The 22,521-nt window shown below is 45.7% G+C and overlaps 1 protein-coding gene across 3 annotated transcripts in view; it reads left to right on the plus strand.

Annotated features, from left to right (window-relative positions):
- Positions 1 to 5,325: 5,325 nt before the first annotated feature.
- The window catches only part of PPCDC (phosphopantothenoylcysteine decarboxylase), a 91,781-nt gene continuing 74,585 nt past the window's right edge, over positions 5,326 to 22,521 (plus strand). Inside the window, exons 1-3 of one of the 3 annotated variants that reach the window (XM_073579576.1) lie at positions 5,326 to 5,628; positions 10,133 to 10,283; positions 12,568 to 12,663. In XM_073579576.1, coding sequence (XP_073435677.1) covers positions 10,143 to 10,283; positions 12,568 to 12,663 — 237 coding nt within the window. In that variant the 5' untranslated portion in view covers positions 5,326 to 5,628; positions 10,133 to 10,142. The other 2 variants (XM_073579575.1, XM_073579577.1) reach the window with 2 other exon arrangements.

Below are 22,521 nucleotides of genomic sequence, written 5' to 3' on the forward strand. Positions count from 1 at the left end.
CAGTCCCTCCTGCAGCAAAACAACCCCACAACATGATGCTGTCACCCCATGTTTCACAGTTGGGATGGTGTTCTTAGGCTTCCAAGCTTCTCCCTTTTACCTCCAAACGTAACGATGGTCATTATGCCCAAAAAGTTCAATTTTAGTTTCATCAGACCACAGGACATGTCTCCAAAAATTAAGGTCTTTATTCTTGTGTGCCTTTGTAAACATTAATCTGGCTCTGTTATGTTTCTTTAGGTGTAATGGCAGAGTGGCCTTTCAGCCCATGATACAGTACTTGTTTCACTATAGATATTGAAACAAACTTACCAGCTTCCACCATTATCTTCACAAGGTTTTTTGCTTTTGTCCTTTGGTTGATATGCACATGTCGGACCAAAGCACGTTCATATGTGGGACACAGAACCCGTCTCCTTCCTGAGCGGTATGATGGCTGGACATTCCCATCTTGTTTGTACTTGCGTATAATTGTTTGTACAGATGAATGAGTCCCCTTCAGGTATCTTGAAATTGTACCCAAGGGTGAGCCAGATTTGTCCACAATTCTCTTCCTGATATCTTGGCTGATTTCTTGAGACTTTCCCATGATGCCACAAAAGGAAGCAGTGTGTTTCAAGGGTGCATTAAAATACATTCACAGGTGTGTCTCTAACTAATTCAGATGTTGCACAAAAAACAGAACTCAGACGCTTCCAAAAACATGACATCATCACATGGGCAGTCCAAAATTGTTTAAAGGCAAAGTAATCTTAGTGTATGTAAACTTTTGACTTTGCAGTAAGTAATAAAAATGCCTTAAAACATTAATCTCTCTCACATTCTGACGTTTGGCAAATATTAGTAATTCTGGTAATCCTAATTGACCTAAAATGGGAAAGGTTTATTCTGATTTCATGTCAGATATTGCGAAAAACATGCATATGTGTCTTTTTATATACTGTATGGAAACTTCTGGTTTCAACTGTAGATGGTTACCAATAGTAACTACTCTTGTCAGGATTCAACCAGCAATTTGGGTTTGGGAAATTCACGATTTCCCCTAGGACAAGATCCCTAAACATATACCATACAGGAGGGAGGCTCCGGCTGCACAGCATCACAGAGAGGCATGTGTCAAGTGCTTTGTCCAGCCTATTGCCATTAAATAGATGATAACTGAGTGCTCTAAATCAAGCAAGATGTTCAACAGGCTTGGAACCTGGAGGAGGAGTATAGAATAGTTAACTCTCAAGAGAATTGGAATCTTCAATGGCCAGACTGGCTGTGATGATGGCTGAATCTGCAATCTGATTTAAAGGGAACTTGTTATGTGAAAAAAATGCTATTAACCTGCAGGTATGGGGTTAATTTGCAGGTTAATAGCATTCTGCAACTGCCTGGCTCCTGCATTTAGACCCCCACTGCTGGGAGGAAATTTACTTTATTCCTCCCAGTAGCATTCAGGTTTCAGTCACGGGGTTGGCGCTGGTGCGGATTCAGTCACTATGCTATAGCCAAACCTCCAGCACTGACTGACAGCCGGCACTAATGCTTGGTCATCCAAACTTATAACCAAATGCTCATCTTCTAGGAAGAAACCTTTCCTTTCTCTGCAGCGATGTAGATTTTAACCTGACAAGTGAACAAGACCCACTCTCCACAATCACCATAGACTTCCCAGGAAGAAGTGTCCGAGACACCACAGAAAGAAGGAAACTGTAGTGACCGTTCCTTTCATCGGGTGTGCAGAGTGCCCCCACAAACACATTCTTCTTATGATTCCTCATTATTGAGGTAGAAACGCGTCAGGAGGGATTTTTCGTGGTACGACAACAAGTGTCAGTACAACACTTGGGTACTGCCCTTTCTCGGGCAGGAGTTACCACATGGGGCACCACAGGGATATTAGTCGGCATTAGTACTTTATGCTGTGAATGAAACCTGTGATGGGCCTTGGATTACAATATGGCTTCATCAGACCTGGGGGAGAACTAAACAGTTTATTACCAGCACGGCTAATTTTGGGCACCTTAAGTGTATTACTGACCTGTTGCCTTTAGGTACGGCTGATATATTTCTCCTTATAGGTCTAATAGGTTTTTTAACCTTTTAACAATTGTTACCACCCACCTTTCGTGTCTCCCTTTTTTTTCCTCATAGACTGTAAGCTTGCGAGCAGGGCCCTCATTCCTCTTGGTATTTGTTATAATCTATGTGATTATTGTTATGTTGTAATGTCTATTGTCTGTACAAGTCCCCTCTGAAATGTAAAGTGCTGCGGAATATGTCAGCGCTATAGAAAAAAAATGTATTATTATTATTAACCGTGTATGAATTTGGGTTAATCCCTCCATCTGTTATGGATATCTGATTAAAAGTTCCATTTTAACCCCTTAACGACCTCCGATACGCCTTTTAACGGCGGTAATTAAGGGTACTTAAACCACAGCGCCGTGAATTCATGGCGCTGTGGAGTAAGTAAATAGCGCCCCCCAGTGTTGGATTTTCACTGGGGACTCGGCTGCAGGGGGTAGCCGAGACCCCAGAGAACATGAATTGGGTCGGTTTTTACCGACCCCGGTTTTGCAATCGCCGTTATGAACCCTATAACGGCAATTGCAAAAAAAAAAAAAAAAAGCCGCGATATTGCATTTAATTTCTCTTTCCTCTGATGTGATCGCACATCATAGGAGAGAGAAAGAGGGTCCCTGATCCCCCCCCCCCCCCGGTACCTCTCCGTGATCCAGGGTCCCCTCCCTGTGGTCCGGCGTCCTGCCGACGTCCTCCGGTGGGCGCCGCCATCTTGGATCTGGGGAAAATGGCGGGCGCACTGCGCACTGCGCCGGGATTCCCGCCGGGAATCTGCAGGCTCCGGCTGGCAGATTCCATTCATTCAATTTGATCACTATGATAATCTATCATAGTGATCAAAATAAAAAAAATAGTGAATAACCCCCCTGTTTATCGCCCCCTTAGTTAGGCAAACATAATGAAATAAAGAAAATATTTTTTTTTTCATTTTTCCATTAGGGTTAGGGCTAGGGTTAGAATTAGGGTTAGGGCGAATTAGGATTAGGGTTAGAATTAGGATTAGGGTTGGGATTAGGGTTAAGGTTGGGATTAGGGTTAGGGGTGTGTTGCGGTTAGGGTTGGAGCAATAATTGAGGGGTTTCCACTATTTACCAACTTTGGGGGTCTAAAAATTGGGGGCTAAAAAAAATCACTTTTGTGGAAATAAAAAAGACTTTATTTTCACGGCTCTGGGTTATAAACTTCTGTGAAGCACTTGGGGATTCAAAGTGCTCACCACACATCTAGATAAGCTCCTTGGGGGGTCTAGTTTCCAAAATGGGGTCACTTGTGGGGGGTTTCCACTGTTTAGGTACATCAGGGGCTCTGCAAACGGAACATGATGCCCGCAGACCATTCTATTAAAGTCTGCATTCCAAAATGGCACTCCTTCCCTTCCGAGCTCTCCCATGCGCCCAAACAGTGGTTCCCCCCCACATATGGGGTATCAGCATACTCAGGACAAATTGCACAACAACTTTTGTTGTCAAATTTCTCCTGTTACCCTTAGGAAAATAAAAAATAGCGGGCTAAAAAAATCATTTTTGAGGAAATAAAAAGATTTTTAATTTTCACGGCTCTACGTTTATAAACTTCTGCGAAGCACTTGGGGGTTCAAAGTGCTCACCACATATCTAGATAAGCTCCTTTGGGGGTCTAGTTTCCAAAATGGGGTCACTTGTGGGGGGTTTCTACTGTTTAAGTACATCAGGGGCTCTGCAAACGGAACATGATGCCCGCAGACCATTCCATTAAAGTCTGCATTCCAAAATGGCACTCCTTCCCTTCCGAGCTCTCCCATGCGCCCAAACAGTGGTTCCCCCCCCAAACATGGGGTATCAGCGTACTCAGGACAAATTGCACAAAAACTTTTGTGGTCCAATTTCTAATGTTAGCCTTGTGAAAATAAAAAATAGCGGGCTAAAAAATCATTTCTGAGTAAAAAAAAATTATTTTTAATTTTCGTGGCTCTACGTTATAAACTTCTGTGAAGCACTTGAAGGTTCAAAATGCTCACCACACATCTAGATAATTTCTTTAAGGGGTCTAGTTTCCAAAATGGGGTCACTTGTTGGAGGTTTGCACTGTTTAGGAACATCAGGGGCTCTCCAAACGCAACATGGCATCGGATCTCATTTCCTGCCAATCCCTTGCGAGCTCTGCCGTGTGCTGAAAAAGTGGTTTACCCCCACATATGGGGTATCGGAGTATTTAGGAGAAATTGCACAACAAATTTTGTGGTTGAGTTTCTCTTTTAACACTTGTGGAAATAAAAAAAAATTGGTTCTGAAGTAAATTTTTTGCAAAAAAAAGTTAAATGTTAATTTTTTCCTTCCACATTGCTTTAGTTCCTGTGAAGCACGTAAAGGGTTAATAAACTTCTTGAATGTGGTTTTGAGCACCTTGAGGGGTCTAGTTTTTAGAATGGTGTCACTTTTGGGTATTTTCTGTCATGTACACCCCTCAAAATGACATTATGATGTGGTCCTTAAAAAAAATGGTTTTGTACATTTTGTTGTAAAAATGAGAAATCGCTGCTCAACTTTTAACTCTTATAACTTCCTAACAAAAAAAAAATTTTGCATCCAAAATTGCGCTGATGTAAAGTAGACATGTGGGAAATGTTATTTATTAAGAAATTTGTGTGACACATCTCTCTGATTTATGGGCATAAAAATTAAAAGTTTTAAAACTGCAAAATTTTCAAAATTTTCGCCATATTTCCATTTTTTTCATAAATAAACACAAGACTTATCGAAGAAATTTTACCACTAACATGAAGTACAATATGTCACGAAAAAATAATCTCAGAATCAGCAGGATCCATTAAAGCGTTCCAGAGTTATAACCTCATAAAGGGACAGTGGTCAGAATTGTAAAAATTGGCCTGGTCATTAAGCTGCAAACTGGCTCTGTCGCTAAGGGGTTAATTTAAATGTTCTCCTTGCTGCAATAATAAAGGTAACGTTTACCTCACAATAGATTCCGTAAAAATACCAAAATAAACAATGTTGGAATTTGTGTTTTATTTCACGGCAATTTTTTCTGTGTTTTAGTTCTTCAAATGGAAAAATGGTGTCACTCAAACCTGCGGCTCCTCAGCGTGCGGTACATGTACGCGCACCGAGACAATGGAGGCGATGGAAAGGACAGTCTCCATCTTCTCCACACCTGCGATGCTCATCGCGCATGCTCAGATGACACTCTGAGTTTGAGCCGAGCGTCATTCGCATATCTGGCCTGATTCTCTTGCACAAGAGAACATACGCTCGTGCGACACCGGCCAAAAGCGACATTCGGGAAGGGCTTCACAGTAATCTTATGTAGTCGGAGACATCTGTACAGAGCCCAGTATGTGATGTCAGGGCGCATGCTCCAAGGCTACACCTCCGTGCAGGCATCATGAATAGAACACGCTCTGTGATATTCCTGTCTTAACCACCAGGGGGCGCTCCACAGCACAGGAAGCAGATCTTCATTGCATCACAGCGTCGGCCTGAGCGCAAAGGACTTCGGGACATGTAGTTTGTTTAGCACGAAATCGAATGGAAGCATGTCACATGGTTGCGCAGCACGGTACGATGGGATTTGTAGTGCGCTGGTTGGCCCGGAAGGGTTTAGTGGATTACAATAGAGATTTAGTCGAGATTAGATCTAATGGCTCCATTGTCTCGGCCCGGTCCACAATGACACACGGTAATATCATTTATTACTTCGGTCCATGCTTATGTGCTGCTTCATGTCGGCTAATGATCCGCGCTGTCCGCTGCCGGCCTCTCTGAGCTCGTGGGGCTGAAATGTAACTAAACAGATGACTGTTACCATAGCAACCAATCAGCGTCATGCGCTCAATTTTGGATAGCGAAAGTAGCGACCTGATTGGCTGCTGAGGGCCTACTCTGTAGCCTGGTCCCATATAATACACCTGGGTCCCTGCTGCCTCCATCCTGGCCGAGCTCAGCAGGCGATGACCACACAACTAAAAGGGATCTGAGCTATTAGAGGGGTTGGCCATCTCTGGGAACAATCTTTATTTACATGTCCACCACTCAGACAAGTGACAACTCCTCATCTCATATATAAAGCTCAATGAGGGTGTGTTTGTATGTGTCCGGGATTGGCATTCGCACCATCACAGCTACAGCCACAAAATTTGGCAGTCACACGCCTGGACCCCGAGAGCGTCCTAAGCTATGTTGTGAGGCGAAATTTTTAACCCCGCGCGTTCCAATTCACCAAACAATTTTGCCCCTATCTACATAATGGGGAAAGAGTGTGTGTGTATCAAGCCCCGCCCCTCATTATGATGTCATAATGGTTGACTATGGGATGGAGGATGTATGATGGGTATATGGGCACTGGACTATGGGATGGAGGATATGTATGACGGGTATATGGGCACGGGACTATGGGATGGAGGATGTGTGATGGGTATATGGGCACTGGACTATGGGATGGAGGATATGTATGAAGGGTATATGGGCACGGGACTATGGGATGGAGGATGTGTGATGGGTATATGGCCACTGGACTATGGGATGGAGGATATGTATGATGGGTATATGGGCATGGGACTATGGGATGGAGGATGTGTGATGGGTATATGGGCACGGGACTATGGGATGGAGGATGTGTGATGGGTATATGGGCACTGGACTATGGGATGGAGGATATGTATGACGGGTATATGGGCACGAGACTATGGGATGGCGGATATGTATGATGGGTATATGGGCATGGGACTATGGGATGGCGGATATGTATGATGGGTATATGGGCATGGGACTATGAGATGAAGGATGTGTGATGGGTATATGGGCACTGGACTATGGGATGGCGGATATGTATGACGGGTATATGGGCACTCGACTATGGGATGGAGGATGTATGATGGGTATATGGCCACTGGACTATGGGATGGAGGATATGTATGACGGGTATATGGGCACGGGACTATGGGATGGAGGATATGTATGACGGGTATATGGGCACGGGACTATGGGATGGAGCATATGTATGACAGGTATATGGGCACGAGACTATGGGATGGCGGATATGTATGATGGGTATATGGGCACGGGACTATGGGATGGAGGATATGTGTGATGGGTATATGGGCATGGGACTATGAGATGAGGGAAGTGTGATGGGTATATGTGCACTCGACTATGGGATGGCGAATATGTATGATGGGTATATGGGCACGGGACTATGAGATGAAGGATGTGTGATGGGTATATGGTCACTGGACTATGGGATGGAGGATATGTATGATGGGTATATGGGCACGGGACTATGGGATGGAGAATATGTATGATGGGTATATGGGCATGGGACTATGGGATGGAGGATGTGTGATGGGTATATGGACATGGGACTATGGGATGGAGGATGTGTGATGGGTATATGGGCACTCGACTATGGGATGGAGGATATATATGATGGGTATAGGGGCACGGGCCTATGGGATGGTGGATATGTATGATGAGTATATGGGCACGGGACTATGGGATGGAGGATAATTATAATTTGCTATAACTAACCACAGTTAGTTACTATGCCCGGGCAGCGCCGGGCTCTTCAGCTAGTTTGCTATATTTCCCCTTATAAATTAAGAATTTAAAGCCTGTACTCGCGATCTCTGCAGCTGAGCGTAGAAATCAGACCTGTGCACTCCGTCACTGGATCGCACACTGACCCGTGTTATTCAGTAGCCAGTCGCGGCTGTAATTTGCGGAGGTTTTCATATGATCGTCTGCAGCCGGCCTATGAGAGTGAAGGGGCCGCTGATTGGCTGCAGGGCTCGCGTTGCATAACAGCGTCACGCCAGTCCCTGGAAACCAGGTGCCAACGGTGCGGGAACGGCGTGGAGGGGAGTGTAGGATGGCTTCTATTTTCTAAGTGGGAATATTGCACTGAGAAGGAATTGTCCCACTAGTGGGCGACCCCTTCAGGTACATTGATTTTGGCTCAAGGATTTTTGCAGTTGGGATTAATTCTAGAGCAAAGAGAGAGGACTCAGGACTTTTGACCTACGATGATAAGTAGAAACAATAGCGCTTAGGCCGGGATCACACATGTGAGAAACACAGCCGAGTCTCTCATCTTAATACCCGGCACTCAGATCGCAGCGTTTGGCTGTATGTATTTCTATGCTGCCGCACGCTCCGCTCCCGAGTGCCGGGTATTAAGATGCGAGACTCGTCCGAGTTTCTCGCCTGTTTCCCGGCCTTATTTGAGCTTCCAGTTGTAAAGAAATTACATTGTTAAAAACAAGACATCCTAGAAAAATGTGGCACTTGCCTGCGCGTTACGAACTGATGTGTGTAAATGGACCCTATTCCTAGAGTACACCCCACACTAACCTGTAACCGGTTTTATATACCCGCCTCCTTGCCTAATGCACAGCTCATACCTTTATCTAAGTTGGGCATATGGATACAGGTTAACACTTTAGGAGTTCACAAAAGTAAAATGACAATACAGCAAAACAAAGTAAGTACATATTAACATTCATGTTATCTCCAAACTACCCCATGTTTATTTACTGTACCCATAAATTACTGTCTAAACAATAGATCTTAATATCTGAACTCTACTTCATACCTCTAAGGATACCTGGATATTTTAATAATCTAATCTGTTTTTCTACCATACTTTAATTCCCTATTGTTTCCTAACTACACTTATCTGTTTTCTTGTTTACCTACGTCCTCTATGGTGACACTTCATTTGAGAGCACCAATTGTTGCTGGAATACTCAAACAAGACGTCATCGGGGAGCACAAACTGTGGTCTCTGCCACAGCCTCTGCCTCCAACCTGAACCAAAGCGTCACCAGTAACATCCGTTTCAAGGTCTGGTTTAGTCCCTACTGTACTGAGCATGCGTCTGTTATCAATTCTGAAGTATACTCTGTAGAATCTTGTCGCTGTGTTATATGCTTTTTAGTGCACAATGACAGTGCGCTCCATTGCCAGCTCTGATAAGAAGCGATAAGCCTTCAAGAGCACACAATGTCTCTGCACATTGTAAGGAGATAACTCGGTGAGCAGAAAAAGTAGCGCTCAGCCCTGACCATGCAAGTGATAATAGAGCTGGCTATGGAGCGCACTGTCATTATCCACTGAGAAAAATTTTGCACAGGGACAAGATCCTAATGAGCAAACTGACACATGCCTACTACCCCAGCACCTGGAACAGAGATCACTGATGAGGCGTCATTTCAGGGTGGGGGGCAGAAGCTGATGCAGTGACTGCATCTTCTGCCCTATGACGACGACTCATTTAAGTATCCCATCATGCACTGGGGGATTTCAAATGAAGGGCCATCAAACAGGAAGTAGGTAAAAAAACAAAAATTGATAACGTGGTGAGGGAACAATAGGGAATTTTTAAGCAAAATATATTTGGAAAGATATTAAATAGACATTTAGGATTAAAATAAATGTTTGTTTTGGACCAACCCTTTAAAGATGCATGTCTTTGGGGGGTTCTGCTATTACACCCCACATATTGTAGGTGACAAGCCTCATATTGTATAATAAAGATGACATGTCAACTAAAGTTGATGAAATGTTTAATGTTGTACTGTTTATTGTGTTTAATAGATGAAAAATGTTTAGTTCTATAGTCATATTTTCATAAGTTCCATTTTGGTCTACCGCTTCTATATAAACCACACGTGTCCCACCATGTGAGTGTTATTATTGGAACAGTAGAGTATAGGCTGAGTGACAAAAACAGGTATCTTTGTTAAAACTTCATCAGTGTAAAGGATGGGCAGGTGTTTCTTACTAATAGTAACTATTTTTTTAAATTCCTGGCTATAACCAGAGCTCAACTTATTTGGAGATTGATGCTTCTTCTTATCATCAAGTATTATCATTCAGCTTCACTGAGTATCTTATGTTAGAGGCACAATTGATGTCATAAACTTGATCATAAGGAAATAACTAAGCAAGGAAAATCTAATCTTACATTATGTGTGTAATTAGAAGTCAGTCCTTCTGCAGTAAATCTGGGCTTTGTGTGACCACGAGAAGATGCCTTTTTACGTCGTTTATCATGTCTTCTGCAGGTTGTAAGAAATGGACAGTTCTGGTGAAGACTCGCCTGACTCTGTGACCTCATCCTCACCCTGCGCCATCCATGTACTTGTTGGTGTTACCGGCAGTGTGGCGGCCCTGAAGCTGCCCGCTCTAGTGTCTGGCCTTCAAAAGATACCTGGGGTAGGTGCCACATCACAGGAAACTTATTTGCTGCCATAGCCCCTCTAAGCTGCCACGATGTGCTTACTGAATAATTATACAAGTAATTTAAACCCTGCGTTTACATTATGTAAACCATTGGGTGACAAATAATGGAGGGGATGTGTTGATTTCCCCAGAATAATCCTCCCTCTCATCATGTAAGCACGTACCTGTGAGTGGAGTGACATGACTTGCAAGAGTGACATTACCGTTTGGGTGGGAAAATGGGGTCTATGCTCCACGGCTTCAGTCATGCAGACCTCAGCCAGACACGAGTTTGTCCGAAGGTGGAGACAGTGATGCCAGCACTGATTGGGCCCCGGGGTCACATGTCACAACACCGCATCGCAGCCCTGGGACCGCGAGTGCCGACATCGCGCGAATGGAGACAGCACGGGAGGCGAGTATAGGCTTTATTTTATCAGGGCCGAACATGTAGTTTAAGAATGAGTTGTCCTAGTAGTGGAGAAACCCTTTAAGGTCAATTTTGCATTTATTCAGAAAGAGGAGTCTTGTTAGAACGCAAGAAAAGAGTGCAATACAAACATAGTGGCAGCTTAGGGGGTTATAGGAGCTGTCAGGTTCTCTTTAAAGGGTTTTACAGTTTTCAAAAATTAGTCCCTAAATATTGCCTGTCATGTACGTTTCCAAAATCAGATAATACTGGCCCTCCCAGGTCCAGCACCGGCTCTCTTTTGCTGCTCCAGTCTCAGTGTTTTGGTTGCGGGGTGATGTAACGTCATCAGCTCACATTACCACAGTAGCCAATCACTGGCTGAACTGCCACTGAGCTCAGTAATTGGCTGCAGCGGTGGAGTGAGCTGTTGACCTGACATCACCCTTGCAGCCAAAACACTGAAACTGGAGCAGCGGCAGAGAGATGGCACCGGACCCGGGGAGGGTGAGTACTATTTGATTTTATTTTACATGATGACAATGTTTTGGTCCTGCGGATCCGCAGCAGTTTTCCATGCGGCTTACAGTACCATGTAAACCTATGGAAAACCAAAACCGCTGTGCACATGCTGCTGAAATTTCCGCGCAGATTTGCTGCGGTTTATTTTCCGCAGCATGTCACTTCTTTTTTTGCGGAACCGCAGCTGCAGTTTTCGTTCCGGGATGAGCGAACATACAAAAGATCTCTCTCTCTCCTCATGCAAATGGGTAGGTTAAGATTATGCAAATAATTCCAATCTCTGTAGCAAATATGTTAGCAATTCCCAGTGCAAAGTGTAATTGGTTATAAATTGCCCAACCCTTTATTGACCAGGTACTTTTTAATTTTTGCCCTTTTGCATTTTCCTTTTACTTGTTCTAAGAGCCGTAACTTTTTATTTTGTATTTTTGATTTTATTTTTTTGCAGGACAAGTTGTAGTTTTGAATGATACCATTAAGTTCACCCCACAATGTCCAAGAAAACAGAAAAAAACACAAAATGCAATTCCACCTTTTTTTTTCTTTTCTTTTTACTGTGTTCATTGTGTGATAAGAGGTGAATTTTTTTGTTCTTCAGTTTTGTAACAGGCTTCAATTAATGAATTTCATTCTGAAACGTATTTTTAAACTTTGTCTATGCACATGATTTTGGAATAAAGAATAAAAGTTCATCCTGGAGGGCTGAGGACTTTTTCTTCAGTTGCATTTATCTTCATGCCTGCTCAGGCTGTCGGCACCCGGAATGTTAATGATGTTAATGGTGTCCTGAGCTGTTCTCTTTGCCTTTGAACTTTTTAATTTTTTTCGGAAATGGTGCTGGGGAGAGTCTGTTTTTAGGTCCCTAGCTGTCCCTTTTTTAAAACCATATGACATATTTGGTCACGTTTACTAATGCATAAACATTATGCTGTCATATCATTTCCATACAAAGTGTATTCGTTTTGACGGTGCTTTGTTTTACCATTAGGCCACATGCACGCGTTCAGTATTTGGTCAGTAATTTACCTCAGTATTTGGTCAGTAATTTACCTCAGTGTTTGGTCAGTAATTTACCTCAGTATTTGGTCAGTAATTTACCTCAGTGTTTGGTCAGTAATTTACCTCAGTATTTGGTGAGGGTTTTACCTCAGTATTTGTAAGGTAAAACCAGGAGTGGGTGATGAATCCAGAAGTGGTGACGTGTTTCTATTATACTTTTCCTCTGATTGTTCCTCTCCTGGTTTTGACTTACAAATTCTGAGGTAAAATCCTGACCAAATACTGAGCATGTGAACATGGCCTTACATCCTGGAAGCCCTGGCTGCTGATAATTCTCTCTCCCTACAGGTTGAAGTGCAGGTTGTGACCACAGAGAGAGCAAAGCATTTTTACAGCATACAGGATATACCGGTACCAATCTATAGTGATGATGACGAGTGGAAGGTGAGCTTGGAATACACATGCTAAGACATAATGTAAAGTCAGCCCCTAACATAAGTGAAGCTTCTTAATCTTGTCTAGATACCTAAAGAACACTGTCATTAGGTCAAAAGAGCCCAGTTTTGGCTCTTATTTAATTTCCGCTGCTCTCCTGAGTAGTCAGTATTTTTCATTTTTAAATCCACCATACGGCACCAGATACCAGCCTTTTCATTTAGTGCTTGTGGTCTTTACTAATAGGGTATGGCTCCCTGTGTAGGAATACAGAGCAGCTTTTAAGGCTGCGTTCACACAATGAGCTTTTGGTGCAGTGTTTTTGCTTCTTTTCATAAATCCCATCCAATTCAGCAAATTGGATGGGATTTATACAAATCTCGTGCACACTGTGCTTCTTTTTAACGCTGTGAAAACTGACCTGCGGTGAATGTTTCAAATCCGCAACATGTTAATTTGTCTTGCAGGTACGCCGAGTATTCTGTGCGCAATTCCCCCCTTAGACTTACATTAGGTGCGGAAATTTCGCAGGAAAAAACGTGCATGCGTTTTTAGTGTATTCCCACAGCGCAAACTCAGCAAAAACGCATGTAATCCGCAGCTAATTATATCAATAATGTTTTATCAAAGCAAAAAAACAGGAAGTATCAAAAATAAAATGGCTTGACACACCAAGAAACAAAACCTGCAGCATCAAAAATGCTTTTGAACACATGTTACTTTATTTAAATGATAGCTTTGTTGAAGCTGTCCCACTAGGGTGAGACCCTTCTTAATTGTCTGCTTTCGAATTGCAATGTGTTCCGGCCGGGAAATCAGACACAAGTGCAAGCAATTGTATCAAAATGATTTCTGGTTTATTAGCTGGAAAATGCAGAGTATTTATGCAGAAAACAAGGTACACAATATCTAGCTAATAGGTTTGATTTGGCCAACACTGTTTGATTTCTGTGAGAAGCGGCAGCTGTGGAGCTTGATACTCACTGGTACATTGCAGTTTCCATTCATTAATCACGTCATCCTTCCTGATGGTCAGCTTATTGACAAGAATTAAATTAAAGGACAAGTAGGCACTTAATACAAGTTCAGTAAAAGCAATCATATACGTTTGATTTTGATATATATTCATATGCCATATATTCTCCCCTTAACAGCTTCAACATCAAAAACGCACCAAAAGCTCATCATGGGAACTTAGCCTAAAGGTCCCGTCACACCTAGCGACGCTATAACGATCCCGACAGCGATACGACATGACAGGGATCGTTGCCGCATCGCTATGTGGTCGCTATTGAGATGTCAGACAGTCCAATCTACCCAACAACGGAGCAACGATCTAGCGTGTCATAGCGACCTTTGTAACGATGTCGGTGGTCGTTGGGACCCTGTCACATTTCATGTTCCATTGACGATTCACACCTCGATGAGGGATGTACTGTGTGACGCTGTATTTACACAGGCGTGGATTGCGCTCCCTTTCTCACGCCCTCTCAGCTCTGAATGGTGGACGCTACCACGTCCTGATTGGCCGTGCATTTAAAAGAAGGTGACGTACTAGCGCTCCATTTCATTTTTCTCGAACACGTCTTTTGGCTAGCACACCCGAGTAACGGTCATCGGCTGTCCAAATAGCGTTCACGGGCTGTGATTCCAGATTGATTTACCCAGACGCCAATCAGGACGCTGTAGTGACCACCAATCGGAGCCGAGGTAGGCGTGGAAACGGGAACGCTAATCCCCGCCTTGTCTTGCTTCTGAGTCGCTAACGAGGTCGTTAGGCTAGGTGTCAAACGTGACGATACAAGCGACTCAGCAGGACATGAGCGACCAAAGAAATGTCCAGACATTTCAGGCACGATCAGCGATACCCGACAGGGGGGCTGGTCGCTGGTCACTGTCACACACAGCGATCTCGCTGGTAAGATCGCTATAACGTCACAGTTCTAGTGACTCAGCAGCGATCTCGCTAGCGATCTCGCTTAGTGTAACAGGGCCTTAAGACAATCCCACCTGTTAACCACGCCATCTCGGTAAAGACCATAAAAATTAGCACTAAATTAAAATGCCATTATGTCTCTGGAACCATTCTGCAAATCTAAAAATGAAAAATACTGAATACTCGGGAGCAGCTGGAATAAAATTAAAGCAAAAATATGACCAGTTCATTTTAAAGGGGCTGTCCATGAGTGAGCTGCAGTTCTCTACAACAGCCACTGTTCAATAAATGGAGCTGATAAGAGCTCATGCGTGTAGGACCCCCACAAATCTGATATTGATAGGTCTTTAATTTCTAAGCAGTGGACAATCCATTTAAAGGGAACCTGTCAGCAGGATTGTGCACAGTCACCTACAGAGATAGTGTCAGGTCAGTGCTGTTATACTCATTAACATGATACCTGGGTTGAGGATATCCATCTTATGGTTGTTTAATCTGTATTTTCTGTTTTTAGTTAATGATATGCTCGTGCTTCAGGGCGGCCTGTGGGGGAGTCTTTACGTGGTGCTCTGATTAGGTATTCATCTGTATGGCTTCTGATAGGTCACTGATCCCTCACTGACCTGACCCCTAGTTTACATACGCCATAGAATTATGGCTTGAAAAAAAAATAAAACTTCACATTCACCAGGCAGGCACCGGCGGAGCCTGCACTGTAGCATGATACGGGGGATAATATGACTGTTTTCGTGTTATTTAGAAATTATAGTTTTGTTATAAAAAATTCTTTATCAAAATGGCGCCGGTGGCTGTGCCTGAGCAGGAACATCTATTGCGTTCCGATAGATGCTACTTTGCTGGCGCCACTGCCAGCACCATTTTGGTAGAGAGAAAAAAAATCTATTAGGACGATGCTACTGCGCAGTCGCCTAATTTATTTTTTTTTCTACTAAAATAACGCGTGCGCAGTAGCATTTATTGGAACGCAATAGATGCTACTGCGCAGGTGCAGCCACCATCACCATTTTGATTAAGACTTTTTTTTTTTTTTTTACAACAAAAGTATAAATAACATGAAAACAGCCATGTTATCCTCCTTATCATGCTACAGCGCAAATGCAGCCGGTGCCTGCCTGGTTAATGTATTTTTTTTCAAACATTACTGCATAGAATTATGTAAACTAGGGGGCAGGTTAATGAGGGATCAGGTGACCTGTCAGCAGTCTGCATTATGAATAGCTAATCAGAGCACCACATGAAGACCCCTCACAGGCCGCCCCGGGGCACGAGCATATCACTAACTCAAAACTGAAAATAAAGATTAAACAAGAACCACAAGACCGATTTCATCAATCAAGGTGTCATTGTAATCAGTATAACGGCGCCGACCTGACACTGTCTGTTGGTTACTGTGCACAATCCTGCTGACAGGCTCCCTTTAAGGTCGCTTTATACAAGTTGACTTTCTAAACCACTGACAAATATTCAATGATTTGGGACGTTCTGCGCCAAACCGTACCTTCAATCAGGATGACCCTCATTGCATGTGTACAGCACATTATTAATGCCTACCAGTAGCTCCTGTGAAAACCATGTGCTAGGCAGCGTTGCATATGTGGCGGTCTCCCTGAGCATCATTTGCATTTATCAAGCGCGATGCTGGTTATTACAGCATCACAATCGATAATTAACAAGAAATGAACTTACTTTACTGTTTGTTGATGAGCTTCATTTACACTGGTTAATTTATGATTCTGAAAGCTTACAAATAATTGAAAAGTAGAGATTACTAATGGGCCGTTAGTGTAAAATATCTCCGGAGGTTCTTTTTCTAAGCACCTTAGATGACTGTCGTGCATTTTTAATATGAATGGTGTAAACGCCCCAATACACTGGCTGAACTCCATCTCAGCCGACTCTCCAGTACACAGCCGAGCGTTTGTGTTCTCCATGAGAAAGTGTCAGTCGGCAGCTTATCGCCTGTAGAGCGGTTCGATCAGGAGTCATAAGATGGACATACCCCATCAATATCTTCCTCGACCAACAGTTGGCCGGTGCCCCATACACATTAGATTGTCATTTGAACAAGTCAGTATTGATGGACTTAGCCTATATTACGGTAGTTTAGTGTGTATGGGGGGCCTTAATCTCTGCCAGATACGTTATTGTTGTCCTTGAACATGTCCTCCTCTCCCCCCAAATTATTTATCATTGAAGAGTCAGGAGACCCTAATTTAAATTAGATGGTTGGCTGGTCACATGTAGTTTACGGGCTGCGGCCAACACTAGTATATTGTATGTATGTGGGCCTTAATTCCATTTAAAAAAATTGTGGTCAGGCTACACCTTGACAAAAAATGTTTTTTAAATATTAATTTTATTAAGTATCAATAAACATGTTACAATGAACATGATCGTTTCCAAAGATGAAAAAATAGTTAACATGTTATATTGTACACTTTAGGTGAACATTTAATATTTGATATCTGAATTATATTTTATGAATAGAAATATGACAGATATAAAACTGCCTACTGGTGTGACATAATGAGGTAATGTTACTCCATACCAACAATTTGTTGTGTTTTTTTTTTTTGTTTTTTTTTTTTTAAAAGAAACTGTAAGAGAACAACTTGTATCTGGTCATTGCTTTCTGCGCATCTCCGGTTAACGGAACAAATGTTAATGAAGACAGGAACATTACGGGATTTTGTTTCCATTAGTCTTTACTTGTAGGCCACAAAGGCTATGCTGTTCGAAAGAGTTACTTGGATGATTTTCATTTATATTGTTTTCCGTGTGCCATCCGTCTTTTGCATCTGTGTAATGTCAATATGAAATTTGTTCTTATAGATCTACATTCAAAATTGTACATGATGAAATACATTTTCTCCTTCGTCTCATTGGGGGACACAGAGACTGTGGGTGTGTGCTACTGCCGTCTGGAGGCTGACACTAAGTATACAAAAAACAAGTTAGCTCCTCCTCCGCCGTATACACCCTCGCCCCAATAGCGGGCGGAAACCTGTTTTTTGCTTGGTGTCTGATGGAGGCACACGCAGTCTGGGTCTCTCCAGACTATTTTTTTTTTTTATATTTTCTCGGTATGAAGAGGAGACAGGGGCGACGGACCCTATTGAAAGGGTCCGATCTCCCCAAAACATCAACGGGCGAGCACGCGTGAGTATCCCCTCCGCGTATCCTTTCCCGCACTGAGGGACATCTCTGGGACTTTTCCCCAGACATCTATTTTTATTTTTTAAGACGATATGACAGGGGCAACGCATCCTATTGAAAGGATCCGATTTCCCCAAACCAGCAACGGGCGACCACGTGCGAGTGTCCCTCCACGTTTCCTCTCCCGCGACGTGGGACATTATGCCAGACTTAGCCCTGTCCACCCCTAGGTAGTGAAACCATGGGCTTGCACAGAGGCACAAGACTAGTCTGTGCGCCCCCACTGCTCCACCAACGCATTACGGCGGTGCTGCATGGCGGCGGACGGTCCCTCTCCTCACCCAGACAAGGCGGACGGAGCTAGGGTGCCTGCACCGTCCGAAGATGGATTACCTCATGGCAAGAGGTATTGTTGGGCTGGGAGGGCCCCTGGGCAGCGAGTGGCTCCAGGCTGGCGCCGACTTAAGAAAGAGAAGCAGGTCAGCACAATCCGTATGCCCCAGCAACTCAGGTGCTGGAGCCGCAGAGTTACCATAGGGCTGTGATCAGCAGCCATCTCTCTCTCCTTCCTCCCTCCCTCCTTCCTCCCTCCCATACCTGTAGTCCAGGGTGCGTGGAGGCCCCTCGCGGGGCATAATGGTTTTGCCAGGATTCCCCAGCTGGGGAAGGAGGGCGCCTCACGGCGGTACCGGGGGAGCGCCAGGATAGCGCGCCCATGCTCGGGCGGGCGGGCAGTGTCAAATTTAGCCCGCGGCTTCGGCCTAGGCCGCGGGGGGAAGGCCCACCCCCCCGGCGTGACGTCAGATCCGGCGCCGCCCCCAGGTCCGGGGCGAGCGCTGGATTAAATCGAGGCCCCAGCTTCAGAACAGGGTAGGCCGCGATCAGGAGAGCATCGCAGCCTACCCAGAGAGGAAGGAACAGCAGGATCAGGAGCGCGGGGAGACAGCTGGAGCCGGGTAAGTGCGACCCCGTCCCGGAGCCACACTAGGGCAAGTTATCCTCCTTCTCCTCATTTCCCCTTATGCTTTAAAGAAAAAAGAGAAAAAAAAAAGAAAAAAAGAGGGAAAAGAGAGAGAAAATTGGCCTTTTTTCTGCAGTATGTCTGGCAAAGGGAAAAAGCACACGTCCTTTTATACCGCATGCGTTTCCTGTGGGGTTGTGTTCCCGCGAGCGCAGATTATTAAGTTATGTGAAGCCTGTAGTTCTGAACGCGCCCAGAAGCCCTCCCCTCCAATGGAGCCGAGGGGTTCGGACCCCCCGGAATGGGCATTATCACTTTCTCGGTCTATGGTTTCGCTTACGAAGGCGATTGAGACCCTTCAGGCCCCGGATAGGGGTATAGACGATGGCTCGCCTGTTTGGGAGGGTTCATCCACCTCACAAGAGCCGCCGGCCTGCAGGGGCCGCACTCTCTCTAAGCAGACGTACAGGGAGAGATCCCATATGGCGTCTCCGGGCCCCTCCGGTGCTTCGGCATCCGTGAGTGCGGCGTCTCGCTCACCATCACCATTCTCTGGGAGCGAGCAGAGTTCGGATGAGGACATGCAGGAATCCTTGGACCTGGATACCCCGGGGTGTCGGGAGACGGTAGACAGTCTCATTGAGGCTGTCAATCAGACTCTAGGTATTGAGGAGGATGTCTCCCTAACCGCAGGGCATAAAATATCTTTTAAAAGGGCCAGGCGACCACATAGGGTGTTTAGCACTCATCCAGAATTCGAGGACATGGTGCAACGGCACAGGGAACGTCCAGACAAGCGGTTTTCAGGACAAAAAAACGCTAGAGACGAGATACCCGTTTGCACCAGAGCTCTGTAAAAGATGGGCGGAATCTCCAATTGTGGATCCCCCAGTGTCACGCCTGGCCTCAAGATCGCTGTTGTCAGTGCCTAGTGGTTCTTCTATTAAGGACCCCACGGATCGGCTCATAGAAGGTTTAGCCCGCTCAGTGTATGAGGCATCGGGATCAGCGCTTTTGCCTTCATTCGCGGCAACATGGGTGGCCAAGGCCATGATGTCATGGTCAGAGTCGTTGAATAAAGTCCTGTAAGATAGAGACTTGCCGATAGAGGTATCTGAGATGGCAAATCAGATCACGATGGCGGGTGACTATCTAATTAATGCATCCTTGGATGCGGCTAATTGTGCGGCACTAGCGGCGCCAAACGCTATCGCCATTAGGAGAGCCTTGTGGCTAAGGCTATGGTGAGCTGATTCAATTTCTAAGAAATCGTTAACGTCCCTGCCATATCAGGGTAACCGATTATTTGGAGAGAAATTAGACAAACTCATTTCGGATGCCACAGGGGGAAAGAGCAGCTTTCTCCCACAGCAGAAGAGTAGACTGCCTTTTCGTCAACCGCAGGCGCGCTTTCGAGCATTTCGCACCCCCGGATGGGCAACAGCGGCCAGTTCTACCGCCCCAGCTCGCTACAACCAAGACAGAGAGCACCAGGTCACGTATAAAGCCAACCCGCTGGGGAGGATGCGGGGCCGACCACCCAGGTCAAGAGGGGCCAGGTCCCAGAGGCCCTCAGCAAAATGACTCGAGGCATCAGGTACCCGAAGACAGCAGAGTAGGCGGTCGTCTGCTCAGGTTCCGCCACGTCTGGGTCAAGGTGGCACACGATGCATGGGTGGCGGAATTAGTGTCATCCGGGTACAAAATAGAGTTTATCGGACATCCTCCAAGACGATTTTTTCTTTCCCGGCTTCCCAAATCGGAATCCCGGGCAGAAGCGTTGCTAGGAGCCATCAGGATTCTTCAGTGCAACGGGGTCATTGTCCAGGTACCAGAGGGCGAAAAGGCTCAAGGATTTTATTCCAACCTGTTCGCGGTCCCCAAGAAGGACGGAATAGTAAGACCAGTTCTGGACCTAAAGCTCCTAAACAGGTTCATCAGAGTCAGGCACTTTCGGATGGAATCCCTCCGGTCAGTGATATCGGCCATGGAGCAGGGAGAATATTTGGCCTCAATCGATGTCCAGGATGCCTACCTGCACATCCCTATTTTTCCCCTGCATCAGAAGTTCCTTCGGTTTGCAATCAATGGCCAGCATTTTCAATTTGTGGCTCTGCCGTTCGGGTTAGCCACGGCTCCCAGGGTATTCATGAAGGTAATGGCGGTCGTCATGGCCATTCTTCATTCTCGGGGCATAGTGGTTTTGCCGTAATTAGACGACCTCTTAGTAAAGGGGCTGTCCTTTCAATCATACAAGGAGAATGTCAGCATCATGCTGGATACCCTATCTCGCCTAGGATGGTTGGTCAATGGGAAAAAGTCATCTCTTATCCCGGCTCAGAGGATTCCATTCCTAGGGATGATTTTCGACATCTCCCGAGGGTTGGTAATTCTCCCTCAAGACGGCTCGGGCGCTCCGGCAGGGAGTTCGGAGTCTTCAGCAACCAGGTCCTCACACGATTCGATTTGGGATGAGGGTTCTAGGGAGGATGGTAGCGGCAATAGAAGCAATTCCGTTTGCTCAATTTCATCTTCGTCCCCTGCAGCACGCTCTCTTGGCAGCGTGGGACAGGAGTCCGTTCTCCCTAGATCACCAGTGCAGGTTGTCCTTTCAGGTCCGACGAGCACTTCAATTGTGGACGCGCGACTCCTCTCTCCTTCAGGGGAAACCCTTTCCTCCAGATCAATGGTTGGTGTTCACAACCGACGCGAGTCTTCTCGGTTGGGGAGCAGTATTTCGCCATCACACGGCACAGGGGCAGTGGTCGCCCCAGGAGGCTCGTCTTCCGATCAACTTGTTGGAGATTCGAGCGGTGAGGTTGGCATTGCAGCATTTTCAGCACTGGCTAGCAGGACACCCAGTCCGGGTCCAATCAGACAACGCCACGGCAGTGGCGTACGTGAATCACCAGGGAGGCACGCGCAGCAGGGCAGCCATGCGCGAGATAGAGTATGTACTCCGTTGGGCCGAGAGGCACCACTCAGTAATCTCAGCAGATCACATACCAGGCGTGGAAAATTGGGCAGCAGATTTCCTGAGTCGGCAGGGTGTCGTGGCCGGGGAATGGTCCCTGCACCCCGAGGTCTTCCAGCAGATTTGCCAACGGTGGGGGACTCCGGACGTGGACCTGATGGCCTCCAGGGAGAATGCCAAAGTGGGCATGTTTGTCGCTCGGTCCCAGGACCCGCGAGCAATCGCAGTGGATGCGTTGGTCCTTCCATGGAGCCAGTTTCGGCTCCCATACCTGTTTCCCCCTCTGCCACTTCTCCAGAGGGTCATCAGAAAGATCAAGACAGAGAGGGTCCCGGCGATTCTGCTGGCTCCAGACTGGCCCCGTCGAGCTTAGTACGCGGATCTAGTACAGCTCCTCGCAGACGAGCCATGGCGTCTACCGGTACGGCCAGACTTATTGTCCCAGGGGCCGATCTACCACCCGAACTTAGGGGCCCTGTGTTTGTTGGCATGGCCGTTGAATCTTGGATTCTGACCCAGGCGGGGTTTGGGCATGAAGTGGTTGCTACAATGGTTAGCGCCTGGAAGCCGGCCTCGGCGAGGGTTTATCATAACACTTGGAAGGTTTTCTTTCTCTGGTGTCGAGAGCACGGGGTTGCGCCTTTGTCCTTCTCGGTTCCCAATATCCTGGCATTTCTGCAGTCAGGCTTAGACGCAGGTTTGGCCCCGAGTTCCCTGAGGAGACAGATATCGGCCTTGTCGGTTCTTTTCCAGCGAAAGATCGCTACCAATATGCAGGTCAAGACATTCATTCAGGGGGTCTCTCATTTGGTGCCCCCC

This window comes from Dendrobates tinctorius, unplaced genomic scaffold (genome assembly GCF_039654945.1).
Source record: "Dendrobates tinctorius isolate UK_male_01 unplaced genomic scaffold, ASM3965494v1 ptg000062l, whole genome shotgun sequence".
Taxonomy (NCBI): Eukaryota; Metazoa; Chordata; class Amphibia; order Anura; family Dendrobatidae; genus Dendrobates; species Dendrobates tinctorius.